The sequence below is a fragment of the Melanaphis sacchari genome, unplaced genomic scaffold (genome assembly GCF_002803265.2).
Source record: "Melanaphis sacchari strain LSU unplaced genomic scaffold, SCAv2.0 Contig0_pilon_pilon, whole genome shotgun sequence".
NCBI lineage: Eukaryota > Metazoa > Arthropoda > Insecta > Hemiptera > Aphididae > Melanaphis > Melanaphis sacchari.
Window position 1 is genome coordinate 21,225,292 of NW_020270366.1, and position 25,105 is coordinate 21,250,396.

Here is a 25,105-nt window from a genome sequence, read left to right on the forward strand (position 1 = left end):
ATTTATTTCAATTAATTTAAAGGAAGTACGTGGAGTTATTAAATTTGTTAAATTAAAACGTTCCTGATAAGTTTTTCAATTAAAAATATGACAAAACATGTGCACAGACCACGTTCTATAATTGCATAGTATTATTATTTTTTTTAATAGTTGAGATCATGAACATAATAAGATTATAATATAAATGAAACTAGTCGAATACTATTTAAATCAAGGCTATTGTTGTGTTGGCATCTAGTCTATAAAGCACAAAATAGATAAAATAAAATAATTTAATCTATAATGTAGTTTTAGATTTTTAGATTCGCTAAAAGTTACGACTTATTAATGACTTTTAATAAATACGGGTAATGAATGTATTGCCTATGTCAATGATATTATCTACTTTTAATAATTTCTTAGTGCCTACTTACTTAACATAAATTAGATATTAATGACAATAATAATAATATTTACAACACGGATTAAGGTGCAATATATCATAGTAGATATGTGATTATTCTATATTACCATATTATACTGATTACTGATCAACAACTATGAACTATATTGAATTGAATCCAAAATCACAGAATAGATACAACTTTAGCTCTATGAAACTACTACAAAGTACAAAGTAAAAGGTTTGTTGATCACATAATTCGATACGCAATAATTATAGATAAAATAAGTGCATATTGCATAATATAATCACAGACTATATGATATTTATTATATCATGTTAATAAGCACAATGAAGTTCTTAGACTGTATCTAATACTGCGTTAATAGGTACTTATTAATGTATTATTTTTATGTTATGTCTGTGAAAGTATGAAGTATGATACTATGGAGTTTGAAATTCGAGTCGACAGACACTACAGTTGAATTCAATGTAAGAACCTTGAAAATAAAAGTTAAATAAGTTAATTTTTTTTATTTTGAATTTTAGTGATACAGCCTTAACGTTAACATAGTCCATAGAGTATCTATTACTATGTGAACCTTAATTTTGAAAGCAAAGATTCATAATTGATAAGTTTTGATAATCATATTGTATGATAATGTGTTACGTTATCAATATTTAAAACTTGGTCATACTGCACCTTTCAAAACTCAAAAAAACTGACAACTGAAGTTTTTTATTAATTAGATATTTACTATTTAGTATTTACTATATTTTATTTTTTAGTATTATTTACAATTTTCTTAACTAGTTTACTGAAGTTATAATTATCATTTGTAAGTCGTCAATCTATAGCTTTCTTTTTAAGTATGGAAATAAGCGATCCATATTTAAAGTACAAATTTATTGTGAAGAAATGGGAAAATGAGTTTATCAAGACTAACAGTCGCAATCCCAGAAAGGTAATTAAAATAATTTTAAAGTAAAAATTTGTAGAAATTAAAAAAAAATATCCTTTCATTTTAGGAGGATATAAAGTTAGCTGAACAAAAAGTGCGATATGCCTACAAAATGTACTGGCAAATGAAAACTTCTCTACTTGAAAAAACTCTAATTGGTGGATTAGACGATGCAAATGATTCTACAATTGATGAAACATTATTTCTCAGCAATATTAATGACCAGACACTAGCAAATAAACCATTAAATGATGAACCACCTGTTGATATTAATAAGCCATCAGTTTGGGGTGAACATTTGAGTAATAAGCCTAAGTCTGAAAAACCAACTAAAGTTAAGCAAATTGAAAATAGCATTTCTGTAAAATTTTCAAAGAAATTATTTGATGGTTGTAATTTTAAGAAAAGAAATCCTCGAAAAAGTATTGTAAAAAAGAAAACTAGTGAACTTGATTGTTCTCAAAATGCTCCCGACAATATAACCAACATCACCTCTAATGATTCTAACACACAAGAGGATAGTGCATTTCATGAAGATTCTAATTTATCTGTTATTGCTGCAGATTCTAATACATTAATAAACAGTACAATTCAAGTTTCTAATATCTCTAGTTATACTCCTCAGCCTCTAAGTTTACTACAAAAATCAACAATTAGTTTTAAGGCCTCCCCTAAAATGATGACAGTAAATAGAAAATTAGATGAAGGTTGGTTGGAAAGATGTAATGAAAATAATTCTAAAATAACTAATTCAATCATTAATCAATCTGATTTTAAACAAACAAAAGAAATTGAAAGTGATACAGATATTGTTTATGAAAGTGATAATGAAACACAAGATATTCCATTATATTCATCTCAAAGAATTAAGGCTCAAGAATTCAGTGATAGTCAAAATAGTATTGATCAGGAAACTAAACTAGAGGATAATGACATTTCAAGAAGTTCAAAAAAACGTTATAATTCTGATGAAGAATTTGAAGAATGTACAGTACAATCAAAAATATCAAAAACTCATGATTATGACAATGTTAAGTTATCAATTAAAGACAATAAAAAAAAAACAATGTTAGAAGCAAAAATATCTAATGGTAAAGCTAGTGAAAACTTTGTAAAATTAGATATGAAAAGAAAAATTTATAGTCGTGGTAAACGATCGGTTAAAACTACTACTTATAAAAAAAAACAGTGGAAAAATAGAAAGAAGGAACTTGGTGGAGATTTTTCAGCCACAGATCGAACAACATTATTAAAGTGTTTTAAATGTGGAGATATTGGGCATTATTCTAAGAATTGTATTAAAAGTAAGACTTGATAATTATTTAAAAGCATTTTTATTAAAAGATTAATAATAATTACTTATTATTATTGTTATTTTTATTTTTTTATAGGCAATGAATTAATTCCTTTGGAAGAAATTGGTGAAGAGGACAGTCCATATCTTACACTTGAAGAAGCTGAACAATTAGCTCGTGAAAAAAAAGAAAGAGCTCATTGTAAGAAATGGACTCGGGAATCAAAAAATCAAGTATATGAATTGTTTGAAATTAAATACCAATTTAAAGTTTGTATGCTAATAATAATAACTTTTTTTTTAGGACTATTCAATAGAATACCCTCCATTATTAGAAGATATTACCAAGACAAAAAATATTTCTCCAGTGTATCAACTTCTTGAAGATAATAATATTATTGGTATTTATTTTTTTATATAATATATACCTTGATATTTTCATATAATTTTGATTTATTAAATAATATCAGACACTCCAGATGAAGTATTTGAAGTTTTAAAGTTATTTGGTCATACTAAATTCCGCCCGGGTCAAGAAAAAGCAATAATGAGAATTCTTTCGGGTCTTTCAACTCTAGTCACATTATCAACAGGTTCTGGAAAATCATTGTGTTACCAATTACCAGCATACCTATATGGTAAAAAATCCAAATGTATTACATTAGTCATTTCTCCTCTCATATCATTGATGGAAGATCAAGTAATTTTTAATCAAATACATATTAATATTAAGTATATAGTTTTTAAAAATGTAAAAAAAAAATGTTTAAGGTTGGTGGAATAAGTGCAGTAAATATAGCATGTTTGCATAATAATCAGACCCCAAAAGAACGGGATATTATTATAGAAAAACTAACTAATGGAGATCTATCAATACTTTTAGTATCACCTGAGGCTATTGTTTCTGGTTTTAATACAGATTGGTTATCAAAACTTCCTCCTATTGCATTTGTGTGTCTAGATGAAGCTCATTGTCTTTCTCAATGGTCTCACAATTTTAGACCATCTTACCTCATGATTTGTCAAGTACTTTTAAATATAATATAAAATATACAATATAAATTTAATTTTAAGAGTTTCTATTAAATTTTCCACTTTAGGTATTAAGAGAAAAATTTGGTGTTAAAACGTTTTTGGGTTTAACTGCGACTGCTACTGTTTCAACTGTTTCAAGTATTGCTAATGAATTGATGTTGGATGATGATCCAAGTTCGATAATTAAAGATATTCCTTTACCTGATAATCTCATGTTAAGTGTGTCAAGAGATAAAGATCGTGATAAAGCCTTAATCAACTTACTAAATGGAAATCGTTTTAAAAATTGTAGATCAATAATTATTTATTGTATTAGGCGAGAAGAATGTGAACGAATTGCTTCATTCATTAGAACCACTTTTCAGGTAATATTTCATGTATAAACTTAAAATAAATTGTATTATATTATAAATATATTTATATGTGTATTAATTAGTCTCAGCATATTTCTAATGGTAAACGGGGTCAGTTATCTCAAATTGCTGAGCCATATCATGCAGGATTAACTGCGGCCAAAAGGAAACGTACACAAAAGTATTTTATGGATGGTAATATAATTTAGATATTAATTTGTGAACAAATAATAATAATAATAATTATTATTATTTAGGTCAACTTAAGATTGTTGTGGCTACTGTTGCTTTTGGTATGGGAATAAATAAGGCTGATCTGCAGGGCATCATCCATTATAATATGGCTAAAAGTTTAGAAAGTTATGTACAAGAAATTGGTCGTGCTGGACGTGATGGAAATGTGGCACATTGTCACATGTTTTTGGAATCTGAAGTAGAATTTCTATTTAGTTGTGCCTTACATTTATAGTTTTATAAAATATTTATGTTATTTAAGGGGAATGATATTGCTGAATTAAGTCGTCATATATATTCAAATTCTGTTGATCGTGCGTCCATTCGAAAATTACTTGAAAGGGTGTTTGTTGAGTGCAAATGTAAAGAAAATGAATGTACAAAACATGAAGTAGTCTTTGAAGTAGAAGATACTGTTTCCACTTTAGATATGAAACAAGAAAATATTCAAACATTATTGTGTTACCTTGAATTAAATACTAAGAAATTGGTAAAAAATTTGCCATTATCTTATATTTTTTGCAAAATTACAAGTTATAAAGGACCATTATTTTTAAAAAATTTATCCAAGACTGTAAGTAAAATTCTCATTAACAATATAATATAGAAAATTAATAAAGTTGTATTAATTATTAATATATAAATAATCACTTAAATTTATATAGTGTCCACCTCTTGCTGTTGCTTATGCCCTGAAAGGAAGTTCCAGAAAACCATCAAATCAGCTTGAATTTTCAATATTTGAAGTAGCTTCTGCCATAGGATGGGACAGTGGTATTGTTAAAAAAGAACTAAAAAGCTTAGAATGGACAAACAGTAAGTTTTTCATCTGTTTTGTGCATTAATACTGAACTTAAAAAAAAATGCTTTTATCAAACAAACCAAGTTTACACAAGGTATCATCTACCCACAATTTTTATCTATTAGCATAATAGATCTATAGTAGCCATTTACTCCATTACAGATATTGTTTTAACAACACCTGTTAGTGCTCTGGTCTTTTGTATCTAATTTAAGTGTAAATTAAAAATGAAATATTGAACTGGTAATAAATCATTAAAAATGTACAATCCCTCTCCCTCTATATCTTGAACCAAACCTACAAAAAATTTATTGTGTTTGAATTTTGTTTCATAAAATATTTTAATATATTTTTTTATTTTTGTAGCCAATGGAAAATTTCATAAAAGTGGAGTGGCAGTTGAATTTTATTGTCTAGGATTTAGAGTATTAGCCCCTGGCAATATGGATGTAGAACAATTAGATTCAACTCTTTGCAATTTATATAGCATATCACATCAACAAGAAACAAAATCACTTTCCGAATTACAAAATTGTTTTGATACATTTATGAGGTAAGAAGATATTGAATTTTTATTTTTATTAATATTTGTTATTATTATGAATCTATATTTTGTCTAGGTCTTCAACATCTAGTTTTATTGAGTGTTGTGATGAGATTAATATAGAATTATGTGAAAAATTAAAGAATTATGTGAGGGAATATTTTACCATTGACAATTTATCAATGCTTATTCAAAAAGAACATGTATGTTATTAAATTTCATAATTAGATGTACGACTTTATTTTAATAAAATGTTATTATTTTAGGATGAAACAGTTTTAAATATAACCGATGAAACCCGAATTGCGTCTGATGTTAACCGTATATTCAATAGTTATATTGATTGTAAGTTTACTGCTCGAGCTGTAGCTAGAATATTTCACGGTATTGAAAGTCCAAACTTTCCAGCTTATGTTTGGGGACGATCTCCATTTTGGCGTATTCATATAACAACTAATTTTAATACTGTATGTAAAATTGCTCAAAAACAAATAATTTCTAATTTAAAATAATTTTTTATTAATATTTTTATTCTTTAAATTAATTTATTAAATTTTATCGAAGATTTATGATTATTTTTTTTTTTTGTATGTTGATAAATGACAATTTTACATATTTTGGAATAAATAAATTTAGTAAATATTTGTTTTTTTTAAAAATATTTTTAAATTTCATTATTTAATCTAAAAAATTTAAAACTCTAAATTTTTACAATTCTGTTAAAGAAAATATCTTAAAATAATACCATATACTAGGCCCAGAATAAAAACAGCTGTTCAGTTCACATGCAAACTCAAGAGACATCATTTTTAATGACTCATTTCATTATTTACTAATATTCATTATGTATTGATAGCTAAGAGTCCAGCTGGCTAGGTATAACAATTTGTAGATGAATGTTGTATTTTAATATAGGTTATATTATATATAACTGTGTACGTAAAGTTTTATAAATAAAAAATTGTTTTATACCATAGCTGTATTTTGATTTTTAAATTGCCTAATTTATTACTAATTGTATACATTTATACTTACTATTAATTGATAAAATGAAAATATAATTTATGAATAATCTGATAAGGTTAACAATTCTAAAATGTGTTAACTTTCTTCATATTATAATTATTTAATTAATTTAGTATATGGCTCTAATAATTCACATTTTAATAACTTTATGCAAATGCATTAATAATATTAAAGTACAATAGAGATTCTATATTATCTTTTATTAAAATCATTGGCTTATATATTTGTAAGCCGATATTTGTCTTGAATGTTATAATAAAAATTGACCAACTGAATAAATCAAATTAAATTTATCTTTAAAATGTATAAATGTTACTTACATGACATGACTTTATAGGTTATGGAATATATAAGCTGATACAACTCGTGAAAACATATATTTATCAAGGAATAACTTACACAGATGATATATAAGTCAAAATATATTACAATACTTTGGTTATGTTTACTATATTTACACAATTCAATAATTAAATTATTTAAATAAACTAAAGATAAACAAAATTAAAATACTATATTTTTATATAGATAAAATCAATTAACTTTGGCAGTAAAAATATGTTTACATTTTTTACAATTCTGTTGATTAGGTAAAAAAAGAAACATATTATCTAATTGAACATGTTTGTCATAACCATAGTATATTATATTATACCTTCTGTGGTTAAATTTTATTTTTTGAAAAAAAAAATTATAGTATAATGTATAAATAAATAAATAATTCACAATATATATATAATAATAATAATAATAAATATTATTTAATGTTTTAATAATGATACTTATTAATCTTAAACATTATTGACTTAAATTTTAACGTCAAAAAAGGTAACATTAAAAATAATACATATTATTTATAAATTATTATATACTTATACGTTCAATGTTTGGCAAATATAAAATAGGGGATCTTGTATCTTATCAATAAAAGGAGACTAAAAATGATAATTTTAATTTTTCGATTAGTTTAAAGCTTTATTTATTTAACTGTCAGTCATCGATAATTGTATTCTAAAATTAAAAAAAAAATTGTAGGCACGAGAATCAACTACATAATACTATGCATTATGTAATAAAGTAACTGAGATGAACAAATAAAAAAATAAAATGATACAATTTTTTATTTTTTAAAAGCTGAAGGGTTATTTATTTAAATTTTTTAAGGATTTAAGTATTGAAGTAGGTATTTTGAAGAAATATAAATCGAATAATGTATTTAGGTACATATAAGACTATCCACTAAAATAAATTAACTGCCATATATTCCATTTTATGTCTAATGTATATATTATAATATATAGTATACTTTATTTACAGATTTTTTATTTTAATTTTTTTATATTTTAAATAATACAAAAATATGGATTTGGATTATCCAAAGAACTTAAATATAATAATTGCATTTTTTTATAGTTAATGATTTTAAATGTAAATTAATTAACTGTTGTTTTTGTAAACCAATTAGAACTTAGGTGAATGAAATATAGGTGTGAACTTTATAGCTGTGTGGAAATTCCATTAGTTAAAAAAATAAAATAATAATAAATCATTTAATTCGGGATGTCGGATTGGTATATAACGATTTTTTATTCGAAGTACGTTTTTGTATTTATAAAGCAATCACCAATGCTTTGATATCTGTTTAAATCAAAAATAAATTTATTTGAAACCAACTTCAATGATAATTTAAAATCACTGTTAATTGATTGTACAAAAGATATTTGTCATAGTTTATCTTTTATACAAATATGTTCAACCAAATATCAAAGCAATCACCCAAAAAGTAATATTTTGAAAAAATAAATAGAAAATAAAAATAATTCGTGGAACAAGTTTCCTCGGAAGACGTATCGATTTTATCATTGTTTATGGTGTCTCGTATTAAATAAAAAAATAGTACCTATTTAAGTCTTTGGTATTCATAAAACTGAGGGATTTGAAGCCGTTAATGTTTATGTGACACGCTGAATCGCAGTGAAACGAGTGTGCTCGTTACATTGCGGTTTTTTAACAGCTGCAAACACTCATTATTACGAAAAGTACGAAAATTTTTTGAAATATTTATTCCGGAAAACTGAAAACGTTTGCAAACTTAATATTATTTATTTATAAGCATTTAAAGTTTAGAGGCTACGATGGGTACACGGCGAAACATTTCGCGGTCAGCTGCCTGTACTCCGCTCGTCATCTAAACTTTAAATGTTTATTGATACAAAACAATTTGCTCACAATATTCGATATTTGTAGATGATAGGTGAGGGGTATAGGGACATTAATTTTTTTTCCAACAAGTGTATTCTATTTCAGTCGACAAGATTGAAAAAAAACAATACCCATATGATATATCATTATATGCCTAATTGCGTATAGGTCATGCAAGTACTTTAAGTTTTCCAAAAGAATGAATAATTTTCGAAACAACGAGCGATTCGGTCGTGATTAGTATATAATAATAAAAGTAGGCTTACACCTAACAACTTACTAACGTTTAACTATATATATATATGTATATGTGTGTGTTTGTATATAAATTATATAATATTATTATTATTATTATGACCGCGCGACGACGTCAGCAGCTGCTGCAAATAATAATTATTGTTATACTGCGGTACAAGTCGCGTGCGACGTCTAAATCTCATCCGTAATAACTATAGCAGTCCGCGCGCACCATCAATCAGTACCGGTTGGCCGCCCTGCTCTGGTGATGGTGATGGTGGTGGTGATGCCTGGACGACTTCTTGTTGTGGTCCATCGGCCCGGCTGTTGACCGCGGATGGTACACGTCGTTGACGACCAGCTCGGACCCGTCGCGCATGCTCTCGACGCGTGGCGACCCCTCGGCCGCGGTGTCCTTGCGCCGGCCGCCCGCGTGATGATGATGGTGGTGATGGTGCGGCCGCGAGTGTTTGGGCGACGCGGCTGACTGGTGCAGGTTCTCCCACGCCTGCCTGTAGTACCGGTTCAGACCGCCCCGGCTCTCGGAACCGGACGAGTCCAGCGAGGCGACCGTGTTAGTATCCGGCGACGCTCGGTGCCGGTAATGTTTGGCACTGCGGTTCCTGCGGATGGGCACGAGATAAAAAAAAAAAAAAATTCTACGTCAATATTTAGGTAGACATTGTAAATTATATTATATCGTGACTGAGAAAGTGATGCGTTTAAAGCCCGTCGACTTGCAGTTATTATTCCTTAAAAAAAAGTCCGACTTTCGTTTGCCGCCAAAAATAATCTCGATACTATCATCGTGATTATAATACATCATGGGAATTGACTAATTTTTTTAAAGTAAAGAGCGTAATAAAAGTAATTTATGTAAACGTCATCAAACGTACCGACGAAATATTTATAAAAAAGACCAATCATTCATATTTTAATACGTATAGGGTACATCTACATGGCATACACCATACCTGATTTACATAAGTACATTTTGGGTCTTGTGAGTTGTGAGAGGGGGTGAACGGAAATCCTTGGCATTTTAAAATTTCAAATAAGTACTTTAAATACATCACATAAATATTAATATCAAACATTAAATATATGTTTTGATGTTGATATTTTTTATAGCAACATTTTAAATTTCATAAATTTTTATTAGGTATCAAATCGAAAACTCAATCTTGTATAGGACATAGGTAACTATTAAATGTTTTCTGTTGATATTTGATTCACAATAGAATTAATAATAATTTATCTGTTTAAGGTTTTACTAATTTAATAAAATGTAATTATTATAAAATTGAAATGTGTGGATTTCCGTTGTATCTCATATTTTGTTTTGATTTAGTGATTATTAATAATTAGTAATAACTATCAAAGGTATTAGGTGTAACGTCATTATTTTTGGCTTGAATGAAAGTCGAACCTTTTTAAAATTTTGGCATTAATAAAAAATCATTATATTCTGGCGAAACATCACATGAAAAGTACAAGCGTGCGCACTGATTTTTTTTTTTTTTTGTTTGACAACCATCGTTGTCTTTGAGAATTTCACTCGGTAATTTGAATTCGTATCGCAGTATGAATTAATTCTAGACACTGCGCTATACTGCCTCCACCACAATTTTTAACACGTTTCGAGCTACACCGGCATCAAACCGTATTCATTGCGCGCGCCTAAACGCGAATCTCCGTGGTCATCAACCGATCCAACTTCGAAACTGCAATAATCCCGTGCTGCCGTACCCATAACACTAAGTATAAAAGCGTGCAAAGAACAGAAGCGTAATATCGTGCGTCAAAAACGGTGCGCCATAGTGCAATATTATTATTATCGTTACGACAGTCGGACGAGAACAATGCAACGACAACAACAACGACAGCAACAACAACAATAATGATGACGATAATAACAATAACAATAACAGTGCGATTAGAAAACGTTGCGGTGATACATATCATCAGTCGTACCTTAGACTTATGGGTTTCGGGTAGGTTTGTTTTTGTTTGGTTTTGGTACCACGGGTACACGTTAAAGTTATAGTGTGTTTATCGGTGCGCGGTTATATTTGTCATAGCGGGTTAGAGAAATAGCCAGCTCGGCTTCTATACGCCCTAGAGAACTGACGCCGTCCGACTTGCTGGTCGGGGAACGGCATTGCCAGAAGTGTATACCATCGGGACGGCATGTTATGCGCACCAGACGGAAGTTTGTGGTTCCTATTGCTGTAAACAAAAACAAAACAGCCCACATGTAGCAGCCGACAAGCGATTTTTGTTGTTAGTCGCACAGACACACAAGGATTTCAGACGCGCACACGGTTTTTCTTTCTTTAAACATAATTCCTAACACTGCTGCCGCAGCACGCCGTGTAATAATAATAATAAAAAAAAAAAAATCACGTTACCTTTTCACTAGTATGACGATTGTGGTCACCACTGCTGCCAGGAACACGAATGCTCCGAACACACCCAACGCGATTATTGCTCCTGTTTTATACGAACACACACAAAAAAAAAAAAAAAAAAATCAAAAAAAATCGAAGATATTATAGTTTTTACTGTTTACGAAATCGAATTAGTGTAGTAGCTTACCCAAATTTAGTTTGGGGCCGATCCGGTGTTCGCTTTCCACCTGAGACGGTATGTTGGCCGCGTTCGGATTTGTTCGGACGTGAACACTATCTGGAATCTCGTTGTCATGCGGATGCGCTGAGGCAATTACCACATTGGATGACGTCTGGCCGCTATCGTCCTAATGAAGTGAAAGTAACATTCGCTCAGTTTACGGTTGATAAAGCACCGAATTTTCAGATTTGAACTAATAATCTCGGATAAACTATATATATCGAGCTTGCTACAAATTTGTAACCCAAAGAAAGTGTCTACTTTTCTTTATCGTAGAATTCACAACATAGTAAATTAACATACCTGGTCGTTAGCTGGTTTCGTTAATAAAGTGGGCTTGGTTGTGAACGGCCGTGGTTTTTCACGATTAGGAGTTGATGGCGCACGGCTACTAGGAACAGTACTAGTCGATACAGTCTTGGTTACTAACACGGCTGGTACAATTGGTGTTTTGGTTTCTTCTGAATAGCAAATATTTATCGTTCAATAGTATAATAAATAATCGAATACAGTTTGTTGGACGGAGTATAATAAATAATTGCAATACTAACCTTTACAATAAGGTGGCTTATTATCGTAATGACCACTTGGTAAACATACTAATTGCTTAGGTCCGACCAAACGGAATCGTTTAGACACACACGTATACTCTACTAATGTTCCAACAATACTATCATTGTTTGACATCTGGTATTCACCATTAGGAATTACTGGAGGATCATCACATTTTTGGACTTCATGAAAAAATACATAATATTTTAATAAAATAAAAAAAACGAATAAGAAAATTATTTGTATTACCTGTACACTTTGGAGGGGGTCCATCCCATCTTTCATCTAAATCACAAATTAATCTATCTCTGCCAATTATTTTATATCCCTCATTGCAGGTGTATTGTACTTGACTTAAGTAGTTGACGGTACCATTGATTAGCTTATAACTACCGTTTGAAATGTCTGCAGGAAAACCACATTGAATTCCTATAAACGAATAATGAGGATTAGTATTTAGTTTTAACTTTTAAATTTTTTTAAATATTTCTTTAAGCTTACGTTTACACACAGGTGGAAATTCGTTATAAAATCCTGTTCCGAGACACGTGCGAGTAGACGGTCCGATCAACAGGTGGCCCTCATCACAAGAATATTCGACTGCAGTGCCGACATTGAAATTTTCAGCAATCATTGTTGAATTTGGGGGTTGCTCTGGCCTACCACAAGCAGTTGGTTCTACGCAAAAAACATTTAGAGACATTTTATAACTAAAATAATTACATTTTATTCTCGCACGAGTTATTTATTAATTATACTAAAAATAAATTAATACGAACGGTGTTGACAAATGAAATTTAGTGGAACATTGCAATTTGTATCTGACCATAACCATCCTTTGGAACCATCAAATCGTGCGCAATCGCCTCCATTGATAGATGTTGTTTCAGAACCGCTTGAGGGTAAACTCCAAAACGATACTGTTTGATCTTCACCGTTTAGCCATTTCCAATTATTTTTGTTATGTGTGTCTCTTACAGCACCCATCCAATATTGACTTTGTGAATCACTCCTGGAATTAAATATTTAGAAAGAGTTATTTAAATATACAAGTGTAAATGTTTGTATAATCATATGCATACATTATATTATACAACATAGAGGTGATTCACCAAGCATGATCAACCATATATTTACTTAGATAATGAATTTATTTAAATTCTGATTTTCGAAATTTTCTTTTATATTTAAGAACCAAATTGTCATTTTTTAATTTTTTTTTAACAATTTAAAGAGTGCTCCGTGTTTATAAAAACTTCTTTTTTTCCAAATTAGAATTAATGTTTTTACTGTAAATTGTTAAATCGATAATATTTTTGAAACTATTGATATACATTTTAAATCAAAATCCAAACTAGGTGTTTCAAAGTTATTAAAATACATATACTAAGAATAATAGACAATAGACCTTAAATATAATTTAATAAATATTTAAAATATGATTAAATATTAAATCTAGTGCTTATTATAATCTGAACATTTTTTTAATTATAAAATATTAATAGATTAGTATGAAATACGATAATTTTCAAATTATTAAAGCCTCCATATCTACCAAACCTATTATCGCGAACCTTATAATCTTGATAGATAAAGTTTAATAATCTAAAAACCACTCATTCAAATTTCAATTTTAACATCAAAATTTTCTAAAAGTTTTTGACTTACTAATTAGTAGAATTAAACAATAATTTTCATTTGAAATAAATACATGGCATTCTCACAGGATACTCATTAAATGGTATAACAATTTTTAAGAATTGAAAATGGGACATTAATAATATTAAAAATTCAAAAAATCAGAGTTCATATAAATTTATAACCAAAGGCAAAATTGGGGATTAGCGCACTTGATAAATCTTAGTAAATCACTATGTATATTATACGTTAGGCTTTGATAACATTGATTTTTTATTTAATTACATATTCATATAAAATATATTTAAATTCACCTGTGTCTTCTCCACAGTTCCCAGCTGACAAATCCCTGTAACGCGGGATTACTTTCGTCAACCAATGTGCCACCTCTTGATCTACAAAAACTTAACGCGTCTCTTAAATTCATTGGCTGACGGTTATAAAATATATAACATTTTCCGTTATAAGTAGCAGTACTTCCTGGTGGTTGATCTCTGAATTGTGGACATCTTTCAATTGGTAATGCCTAAAATATACAAGAATGATATTATAAGTCATTAACTCAGAACTATTATTCTAAATTGAAGTAAGTGACTTGAATTACCAATATATATATATTTTAAATACAGATAAAGTGTTTTTCTGTAGTAATAATTTCTAATACTAAATCTAAATGTTGCCATTTCATGAAATATCTAGATACCAAACCGATAAAATATGTTATACATAATTTATCTAGGTATTTTACAAATTCACAGTTATTGTTCAGTTACATAATGGATTATCCATATTTTTGTCACTTATTAGCATGTATAAGTATACGTAAGTTATTTTGTAAATTTATAGGCATCACTAATTTATTGTACCCCTAATTTATGTAGGTACGATAACTAGTTATTCTATACATTTTTTAGATAAATTATTTATTTAATTTGTGAGTATAATATACTTAAACTGCATCATTATTATAATTCCATATTAAACCAAAGAATAACGAATTCAAAACCTTAACAATAACATATTAAGTATTATGTATTAACTATCATGTATCTATGTTGTATATACATTTAAAATGAATATTTAAATACATTTTGAATTAATAAAATAAAATTAATATACTTAATTATCTAGATATTTTATTTTTATATTAAAATAATTTAATTTCTATAAGCTTACTTGATCGGTATAGACAAAAGCTTCACATATTGATAACTGAGTGGTTCCACTAGCTGTTTCCATGTGGACACTAACGAATGCTCCTGGCATAGGTGGATTGCACGGGAGGAACAACGGTTTTCCTTCGTCAATAAAGCCAGTGAATCGGTTGCATATAGGATTAGTGCCTAGGTCAGGCCTGTTGTTTCCCACTCGCACGACTATCGTAGCAGGTTTATTTTTACCTGTAATAAAAGCTAATATAAGTTAACAGACAACAATTATATTTTATTTATATACTTTAATGTAAACAATAAGTAATGTTTATCGTGTCATTATGACAAGTCTTATTACTTGAGAAATTTTTAGACCATGTGAAAAGTTATTTTCCAAAAATCAAATGTATTTTCATTGTTTTATTATACAGAAGTGACAAATAGATAGTTACACCAATGACTATAATATAATATAATATAATATACTAGTATATAGAGGGTACAACTTTCTTTGACCGGTTTTTTGTGCACGTTTTTCGCACGTGCTAATAGAATTTTGAATGATAATATGAAAAAAATTGGTTTTATTCATTGTAACTAATTTATCAAAAATACCTTTATGAATACAAATAACTCAAAAGTAATATTATATTTATATTTAGATTAACAAAATTCTTCCAAGTGAAAACAATCGTGAACTTCTCTATTTTTTTTTATAAAGTACCCTAATAGTTTATAGAATAAAATGTATTGTTGAAATATTTTCTTTTCTGCATCATTTCAAAATTTAAGACATTGACTTAAGTTTAGTAAAAAATAAGATTTTACAATTGTCTATCTACATTTTTATAAATTAAATTAAAAATAAAAAGTCGAACATTAGCAGTAACCGACATATTATGATAAAATATTTTACAATTTACCTATTTGTATACAAGCTTGAAAATAAAAAAAAAAATTAAAACGATCATTAATAAAAATAACAAATTCTTGATTAAAAAATAACTTAATAAACAATCAAAAACAGACAACAGTATCTGCATATATTAATTAATGATTGAATACAATATTTTTTCTAAAACTATAGCAATTTTGGACAATTACTTTTTTAGTAGTACTCAGTATTTTGAAAGTATTGTTATATAAAGTTAATTTATATATTTAACACAGTTTTACAAATCAATGTAAATTAATAAAACTAGAGAAATCAAAATCTTTATATAGGTTAAGAAGCGTTACTGACTGTAATTTTTTACTAAGTAGCTAGTTTTATTGCTTTAATAAAATAATTAATGAAAAATATATTTTATGTATCCATGTTTTTTTGAAATATTATTTATTTATGACATTTGATAAATTATTCAATTTTCTTGATTATTTTTAATTTTTTTAAAATGACCTAAAATTATATTCTGAAATTAAATTTATATAATGATAGTCATTAGAAAAATGTGATCAAAACTTTCAAATTACTCGATGCATTTTGATAATGGTGTCTAATGAATTATTTTGATGTAAAATATGTTGAAAGGTAAGTATCTATATAGTTTAAATTTCTCATTATATTGTGGTCAATGTCAATATATAAATAATTTAACATACCTAAAACTTAACTATTATAAATAATTGATTATTTCTGTATAATTCGTATACGTCTTGTAAAAATTTGAACATATTGTTAACTTAGGATTTTGAATTTAATTTCACACACTATAATGGAAACACTAATAACTATGATATATTTTTTTAGTAAAATAAATGTTAGTCATTTAGGGTAAAATAATTGTATATTTTTCATTTATATTCTACTTACTTGGATATAGTTTTTTTTTATTAATATTAAATCCAAATAAACTTGGAAACCTAACGATCTACTCAATAATTATATATATTATAATAAATAGTATTTAAGAACTGAAAAAAAAAATTTCTTTATAACAATATGTTAATTGGTAATTTTACTAAATAAATGCATCTTAGGTTTTATATTATCAAAGAGTAAAACCTTAAAATTTAGAATGGAATTAATTTGATAATTATAATAACAGGAGAAAATATTTTGGTATTGATGCGAATTGATCATATAATTATAAAAATAATGATATAAATAATATATTTATAAACTAAGTATAAAAAAATAAATACAATTTTAAACCTATTTAATACTTTAATATTCCTACTAATATCACTTTTTAATATTGATTTATAATGATCACTATTTCCCATTATTATTTTACATTCCATTATTTAATCAATTTAAAAATGTTAAGTTATTTTCTTTTATAATATTCAGGATTTTAGTATAATTACCTAATTTGCTACTGTCTACTAACTGTGTTATTAAAATTAGAAATAATTTAACGGATGTTTATTTAAGGTTTTTTTGTTAACCTAAAATTTGCAAACAGTTAAAATAACTTTGTCTTGATAATATATTAAGTAATGTATTCTCTTAAGCGGTATTAACATTATTATATTATTTTTAAAGTGTATTTTTTTAGGTTTAACTTTTAAGTAAATATATTTGATGATAAATAAATTAAGTGATATTATGTCGCTTTTTATTTTTACTTCGTTATCAATAGGGCTTGGAAGTTGTAGGAGCTAAAGAAGGCAAAATATGTATGAAAAAATTACAAAATATGTATTAAAAATGATGTTAAATATGCAAAAAAATTATTCTAAATTTCAAAAAAATAATAATTAACATAAAAACTGTTTATAACTGAAAAAAATTATAACTGGTTGGTATTTTGACATCTTATTGAGTTAAAAATATAATTAAAAATATTTTTTCGGTATTTTTGAAATTACAATAAATACCTTCGTTGATAATTTTGAGCTTTATATTCAGTTTTAATTGAAATATACAGGCTAAGAAAAAAAATTTTTTTAGAAAAATATGAAATATGCATAATATGCGTATAAAATCAATGAAATATACACTTTTTTTTAGCTAAAATTAACAAAATATGCATTTTCAATTTTTTAACTCTCCATTGTATAGTTCAGATTTCTAGCTTGGTCTGCTATAAATTGTGAGCATATAGAACAATATGCAATTCTTACAACTTTTGAGCCCTAGTTATTATATTATTAAAAAATTTAGTTCAAATAATTTTGAATATATATAATTTAGCGAAAAAAAAACATAAATAATGTACTCAATTTATACATTACTTTGATTAAGATTTTAACTTATACTGGATTTAATTAATTAATTAATTTATACTGTTTTATTTCATTATGCTTCATAATATTACCAATTATTTTCTTATCGCTATTACAAAATTTTAATATTATGACTTAAAATTTTACATTACAATAATTTATCAACTAAAAAGATTTCTTATTTTCGTTTAACTATAATAATAATTTTAAATTAAAATACTCACCACAACAAGCTTTTCCGAAATCCAGTCTCACTAACTGAACCATGTATGGTTCCAACAGATTAACATACCACCATGGGGTACGTTCCGGTTTAGTGAGTGTACATGTTTCGGGGCTGAAAAACGAACTGGTGCTACCGTCGATGGCTTTTTGAGGTAGGCCGCCGGGTTCTGAACTGATTTGCATAGGCGCTTTGCCTGCAGCCACATTTAATACTATACAAAAAAATACGAAAAGAAATTATCTATCGATGTAATATAACTAATGTCATTCATAGTGAAATCTAGTAAAACTGGTGTAATTATAAGATAATGTAATTTATGAGTTTTAGTATTATAGATTAGTGTATTTAAAACGAAAGTACTATAGCGGCAAAAATATTGGATCATTGAAAAATAAGTCTTTAATCCAAAAATTTTACACTTAGGTATTATCTAAAATTTTATCATCCTACTTTCTTTCATAAGAATGTGAACTGTTTAAAAATAATATTGCCATAAGATATTTTAATCAAATAAAACTAATTTATTCAAATATTATATGTTTAATATATATTAGGTGTTATATACACCAACTAAATACTATACATAAAACTACATGATAATAACTTAATAATTAATCTATCAATGATGTAAAATACTCAAGCTCTAAATAATCATATTACTTCACTTTTTAGTTTGTGCGTGAAAACCAAAACGAATTTGCCATATAAAATCATAAGATACTATAGCATCATGGTCGTATCAAACGATCGAGTTTGTGGGTCATAGAACATGGATCAGCGTAAACGTCGTTGTTCTTACCTCAATCATAATAAAAGTAACAATAAAAAATATGTTTAAAGAGAAAGAAAGATAAAAAAGAAATTTTATCTGTTATTTTAATTAGATATGGGTTTTTAATTACCAGTATTAAAAATTATTGTTTTTGTTTATATTTGTTTGTGTTATGATATCGTGTTTACTTAAATTTATTTTCTATTTATAACAATACAGACTACATGAAATTAAATTTGAAGTCCATATTTATGTTACATACACATAATAATATAATATCATTTGTATGATACACATAATACATCATGGTGATAATTTATTTAGTTTTTTAACTGAAAACTAATATTGTATTTGTTGTATTGGCAGTTTATGTACGGATATATAATATACTTAAACTGTACAGTCTGTACATCGATTAAAGTTTTCCGGAAGAAGTCGCGCATGATCCTCCAAGGAGAATTCAATTTGTTTTGCTTCGGTCGAGCAATTATTATACGTGTACTAACACAATAACACGAAATCGGGTATATATATATTATAAAGTATAATATACCTACTTATATGCGCGGTGGCTGAGTGGAAATTTTGCCTTAAACGTTTTTGTACTATAATATAATAATAATTTACCGGATCACTTGAGCTCGTTATTTTTAGTTATAATGTAATAGTAATAAAATATAACACAATGTGTCGCAAAAATACAAAAGAGAACAGAGAAATAATTGCATTATAATATTTAAGTATCTATCATAGCCATCATGACTCAAAATCGACTTAGGAAATTTCCAGTACACACTTCGTCATGTAAGTGCACGTATATATATATATATATATATATATATGTCTATAATATAGTAGTACCGTGCATATATTTATATAATAATGTATGCGTTTGCACGGCGTTATAGCCTGGAAACTTTCCTATATGTAGGTCTTCCGGCCGGATGGAACGCAGCCAGTGAAAGCGGAGGGAGTGGTCATGGTCCGTATGATTCAACCTCCTCGTTGGTTGGCAACAACACAAACCCTACTTTATTAGTAGTGTCAACAGACATAAAATACCATCATTTTTCCTAATAATGGAATTCCTGACCACGTCAGCGCAGAGACATTAAGATAGAATTCCGACTGTTAATAATCACATAATTGGCTTTTAGGTACCTTAACATTTTACATACTAGAGAAACAATTTTCTCCTTACAACGTTACTGAAGTATCTATAGTCCTCCTTGAAAATGAATCATTCAGTACAACATATAATTTTACGTTGTGATTAAAACTTTTAACTTTGTATGTATATATTATGTAAAAATATTAATTAGGCAATAAAATCCATACCACACCAAGAGAAATCAAAATTAATAAAATATTTAGATGCTGCATACGTTTAATATATAGAATCTATTTCAAGTAAAAACAATATCTATTTTCGATTTTATTAGTTACTTAATTATTTGCCATTATCACTATTTACACTGAATAATGTAAACTATATGAGCTAGTGAGAGTAAACTCACCTCCAGTTTTTGATAGTAAAAATTTGTAAATAGAGTATTGATTTTTTAAATTATATAAAAATATATAAATCTATTTAAAAAATAGGTTATTTTTATTCTTGAGAACTTTAAAAAATAATCTTAATTACGCTATATAATATACTTATGAAGGAATGATTTTCATTCAAAGAATGTATTATTTTTTTTTTTTTGTTTCATTTTATTTCATTAATAATTTATGCAAATTTGTAATTTAACCTTTAAGTAAACAATTGTTTTTCCTTCAAAGTAGTTATGATAAGATAGCTTTTAAAAAATATTTTAAGTTATCTTTATTCTACATAATATTTATGATCAATTCGTCAATAAATAAATATTTACACTTTGCTATTTGTATGCTTTTAAAGAATGCTCCCCAATAACTTACTTTGACTTTATTCTTTGTATACGATAATATTATAGATACGATAGATACATTAATTTTTACCTACAGATTAAATTGAGCAGTGTTTAGTAAATTAATAAAAAATTATCAGTAAAAATAATTGAAGCTGATTATCAAAATAAAATTGATCTTTTTTCTACCAAAAATTGTAGACCAGAGTTAACATTTGATTATTAAATTAAAATATAACAAATAAATAAATAAATATTACATCTAGTAATTTAAAAAGAAAAAATACATATAAATTCTATACTTTGATAACTGATATTTATAAATTCATTTCATATTAATCTCTTTATACCATTTTGAACACCAATAATTGAATAATATGATGATTAAAAATTGTTTAGAGGTTATTGTCATAAATTCAATCACGTCTTATAAAAAAAAAACATTTTCACATATGATCATTGTTTAATGTATTAAACTATTATAACGGCGAACAAAAATAATGATGATGATTATATTGGAAACTTATTGACGAAAAAATAGTGGTCGTCAATAGTTCTTGGCTGAACAGACGAATTGTCGGAAAACCTAGAGCACGTTTCAAGTGAGGTAGAACCGGTTGTATATTCGTCTGATCGATTTTTTTTTTCACAGTATTCTTGTCTACAATCTACGAGGCAAATGAAAAATATAACCGACGTGCTTTATTCAATCGGTAAAGAAAATCATCATTTTTAAACAGCATCTGTGGTTTGTGCAGTTCCAAATGAGTGGACTCGCCAACGGACAAGCAAAAAAACGAAAATTACACTGTACTATTGTGACTATTGTTGATCGACTCCTTCTTAAACCCCGATGATTGGTCGTCAGGTCATGCAACTCTTGTTACCTTTTACCCCTAATAACAAAATTGGCTAGAATATATTTTTATTTCATTTAAGTATTATTAAATATGTTTTGACAGAATTGTACTCGAAATATTTAATTGTTGCTATACTTAAACTAATTTAGACTTTCGAAAAATTAAAATGCTATATATAATTGAAATGACCAATTTTTTGTTTGTTACGTACATAATATATGTATTAACAGGCTACTGAGCATAACAATGAAAATGGGCTCGTTACTGTTACTTTCATACATAGACGATGTTGTTGTTTTTTGAATAATGTTTGAAATATAAATGACCTGCTGGGAGATAATGTTATGACCCCTAGGTAAAAGTTTCACTTGCGTGATCTATTGTTTCACTTTACAAAGCATATAACTAAAAAACAAAATGAATGCAATCTGACATTAACCAACAACTCAGAATTTAGAAACAAACAGACCTAAAGTTAAAAAACGCATTTTGATAAATAAAAGAAAACGGAATATCAATTGTTCGGAATGTTCTATTTATCTACTTCAATGATTTTTTATTTCTTACTTGAAATCGAAAAATATTATCATTCTTTATTTAATGTTCACGTATATATATATAAATGTATTTAGACATCATGATGAATATAATTATTTATAAATCACGAACAAAATCGATCACAATTTTTATCAAACTATGCTACTTCCAAGGCTCTGAATCATAGTAATGTATCAACAAATTATATAACCAATACACTGTGATTATATAATAAATAGGTACTATATAAACATACACATTAACTTAGGTATGTGGATAAAATATTTATTTTTTTTTTTTCACAAAGATCAACAAATATGTTACTATAGTTTGGGGGAGATTTATTTATAATTTAAAATGGGTGGATTTCAAGAAAGTGGAACAACTGGTTTTTGAATGTTGTTTAAAGGGTCCAACCCCATTAAAGTAAGGTAGTTATCTATAGACACTGAAAAACGTGTAATTTAACAACAATGTATCATGCACCTGCTCGTTTCTTTACTTTCGAAAATAATTATTTAGTGAGTCAATGTAATAATATGAAACAAAATGTTAAAATAATATTATTTACATTTTAAAAATACGTTATAAGAATTTAGAAAATTCAAATATTTGCTGTTGTAGTAAATAATTTAATATTTATATGAATAAGTAAATATAGTTCAGAACTAAACTATGTACATATACATCAAAACTCCTAATAAATTTCGTTTAATGGTTAATCTATAGTGAAATAAGACGTTTTATACATTATTTTTTATTGAAAATAAGAATGTAATTGGTGACTATGAAATAAATAATTTGAAATTAGTGATTTATGAATTTTATAGTTTTTTTTTCGTTATTATTATTACGATTGTTACAGTATAATAATGTATCTAATATAATAATTAAGGACGAGTATAATGTATTTTTTATATAATAGAATATAATAATAATAATAATAATAATAATAATAATAATAATATAATTATTCTTTAGATAATATAAAAACCAGGAGTATTATTACCATTATTATGCTCAGACTATTGAGACATAAAGTCCAAGGAGTGTAATGCTTTTATATTATAAATATTTTTTTATGATGTGTAACATTATATTAAATTGTTTAATCTCTATAAACATTGATTAAATGTCATCACATGCATTGAAATTTATGTGAAAGTATAGTTAAAGAAAAAGAAAGCAGCAAAAATTTTCAAATGTTAAAATTAAGTTGACAATTTTTAATAAATGAACAAAATTTTCAAAAAAATTAATTCAAGGTAAACACTAATATTTTTATAGTATTTTATTTAAACATTAAAAATTAAATAATTTAGGAAACACAGTTTAAATTTGATCTATCCAAATTTAAGCCATGGTTATTATATATGTTTAAAATATATATTTTTAATATTAAATAAAGTGAAAACTAAAAATGTATTGATTACCCACATGTAGAAAGGAAAGTAGATTATTAAAATATTTGCCCTTGGCCTTATACGAGTATATAGGTACATAATAATAAATCATGAAATATTCTATATAGTTAGTAAACCTATCTTTAACGTGAAATGGTCACGACTTAAGACAGTAACAATAGATTAAGAATTTTATCTCAAGGTCCCATTGCGCATCTTTATAACATTCAAGTTCACAGACCAAAATAAAAACAATATAAAATGATAATGATCAATATTTGATTTTTTTTAACTTTAGAACTACTTTTACTTTATTGAACTATTCTTAATGATTTTTTCTACTATCTAATAATGTAATTTTATATTATTAAAGTAAAAAAATGGATCTACATAGAAGTAAAGTAGATATAATAGTTATTCGAAACTATGTTTAATTGCACTTGACAAACTAATTAGGTAAAAATTAGGTTGAATTTAATAATTTTATTTAAAAAAATTATTTATTTATATCTGAATGTGGCTTATAATGACATGATATTAAAATAGCTTAAAATTAGTTGTCACAGTAAAATAATTTTGAGAAACAGTTTATCTACAAATTAGGCGTTAAATTATTCTTGGTCAAAGTTTTATTTGCGATCAATATGTTTCAGAAAAATTAAGTTTGTATTTTAAAACTTAAAAGATGTCATTTAGAAATAATAACAGCTATATGCATCGCATGCATGTATAATGTACATTATTTAAACATAATATTGTCAAATCGTTTAAAATAATTAGACGTGAAACTAATTCACGCACTTACAAAAATACCCATAAAAAAATCTAACAATATCGTCAATATCAATGATACACCTGTGTATGTGTTATAAAAAGAAAGAGAGAACCCTAAGTTTGATACTACCGCACATTTTCAGTAGTTCCAGTGAAATTTCTTCGTGCCTAGTTTATTAGTACCCACGTCTTTACACCGCGATGCAAGGCGCTACATAGATACGGAATGTTTGACCTAGATGCTGTGGCGGAACCGGTTGCAAACCAATGAGAGCCGACCGTGGCCTTCACCTAACTGGAGGCCACGAAATAACATGTACACACACGCGTCAAAATGCAATACCTACGCATCGTCCCTATTATGAATGTGAAAAAAATAATTACACATATAGTGATACACTTATAGATACTACTTATAAATATTTCT

The 25,105-nt window shown here is 27.0% G+C and overlaps 2 protein-coding genes across 2 annotated transcripts in view; one reads left to right on the forward strand and one right to left on the reverse strand.

Annotated features, from left to right (window-relative positions):
• The first annotated feature begins 1,154 nt into the window (after positions 1 to 1,154).
• Positions 1,155 to 6,118, forward strand: LOC112597677 (ATP-dependent DNA helicase Q4). Its single transcript, XM_025343840.1, has 14 exons — positions 1,155 to 1,347; positions 1,412 to 2,648; positions 2,736 to 2,872; positions 2,943 to 3,039; positions 3,109 to 3,338; positions 3,410 to 3,664; positions 3,739 to 4,038; positions 4,110 to 4,221; positions 4,284 to 4,459; positions 4,523 to 4,834; positions 4,926 to 5,076; positions 5,429 to 5,615; positions 5,683 to 5,809; positions 5,873 to 6,118. The coding sequence occupies exons 1-14, from the start codon at positions 1,255 to 1,257 to the stop codon at positions 6,116 to 6,118; spliced, it is 3,660 nt and encodes a 1,219-aa protein (XP_025199625.1). The 5' UTR covers positions 1,155 to 1,254.
• Positions 6,119 to 8,003: 1,885 nt separating this feature from the next.
• LOC112597685 (sushi, von Willebrand factor type A, EGF and pentraxin domain-containing protein 1) overlaps positions 8,004 to 25,105 on the reverse strand; it is a 29,409-nt gene continuing 12,307 nt past the window's right edge. The window contains exons 3-13 of the mRNA XM_025343851.1: positions 18,439 to 18,651; positions 15,069 to 15,292; positions 14,207 to 14,418; positions 13,034 to 13,266; positions 12,756 to 12,932; positions 12,504 to 12,683; positions 12,254 to 12,436; positions 12,006 to 12,163; positions 11,670 to 11,829; positions 11,483 to 11,564; positions 8,004 to 9,694 (exon numbers count right to left, since the gene is read on the reverse strand). Coding sequence (XP_025199636.1) covers positions 9,310 to 9,694; positions 11,483 to 11,564; positions 11,670 to 11,829; positions 12,006 to 12,163; positions 12,254 to 12,436; positions 12,504 to 12,683; positions 12,756 to 12,932; positions 13,034 to 13,266; positions 14,207 to 14,418; positions 15,069 to 15,292; positions 18,439 to 18,651 — 2,207 coding nt within the window. The 3' untranslated portion in view covers positions 8,004 to 9,309. The remainder of the gene's footprint in view (positions 9,695 to 11,482; positions 11,565 to 11,669; positions 11,830 to 12,005; positions 12,164 to 12,253; positions 12,437 to 12,503; positions 12,684 to 12,755; positions 12,933 to 13,033; positions 13,267 to 14,206; positions 14,419 to 15,068; positions 15,293 to 18,438; positions 18,652 to 25,105) is intronic.

Bases quoted from the DNA above. Each gene is read 5' to 3' on its own strand.
- LOC112597677 (XM_025343840.1), top strand. From the start codon at position 1,255: ATGGAAATAAGCGATCCATATTTAAAGTACAAATTTATTGTGAAGAAA. The intron at 2,649-2,735 runs GTAAGACTTGAT...ATTTTTTTATAG, and splicing joins TTCTAAGAATTGTATTAAAA to GCAATGAATTAATTCCTTTG. The intron at 4,222-4,283 runs GTAATATAATTT...ATTATTATTTAG, and splicing joins ACAAAAGTATTTTATGGATG to GTCAACTTAAGATTGTTGTG.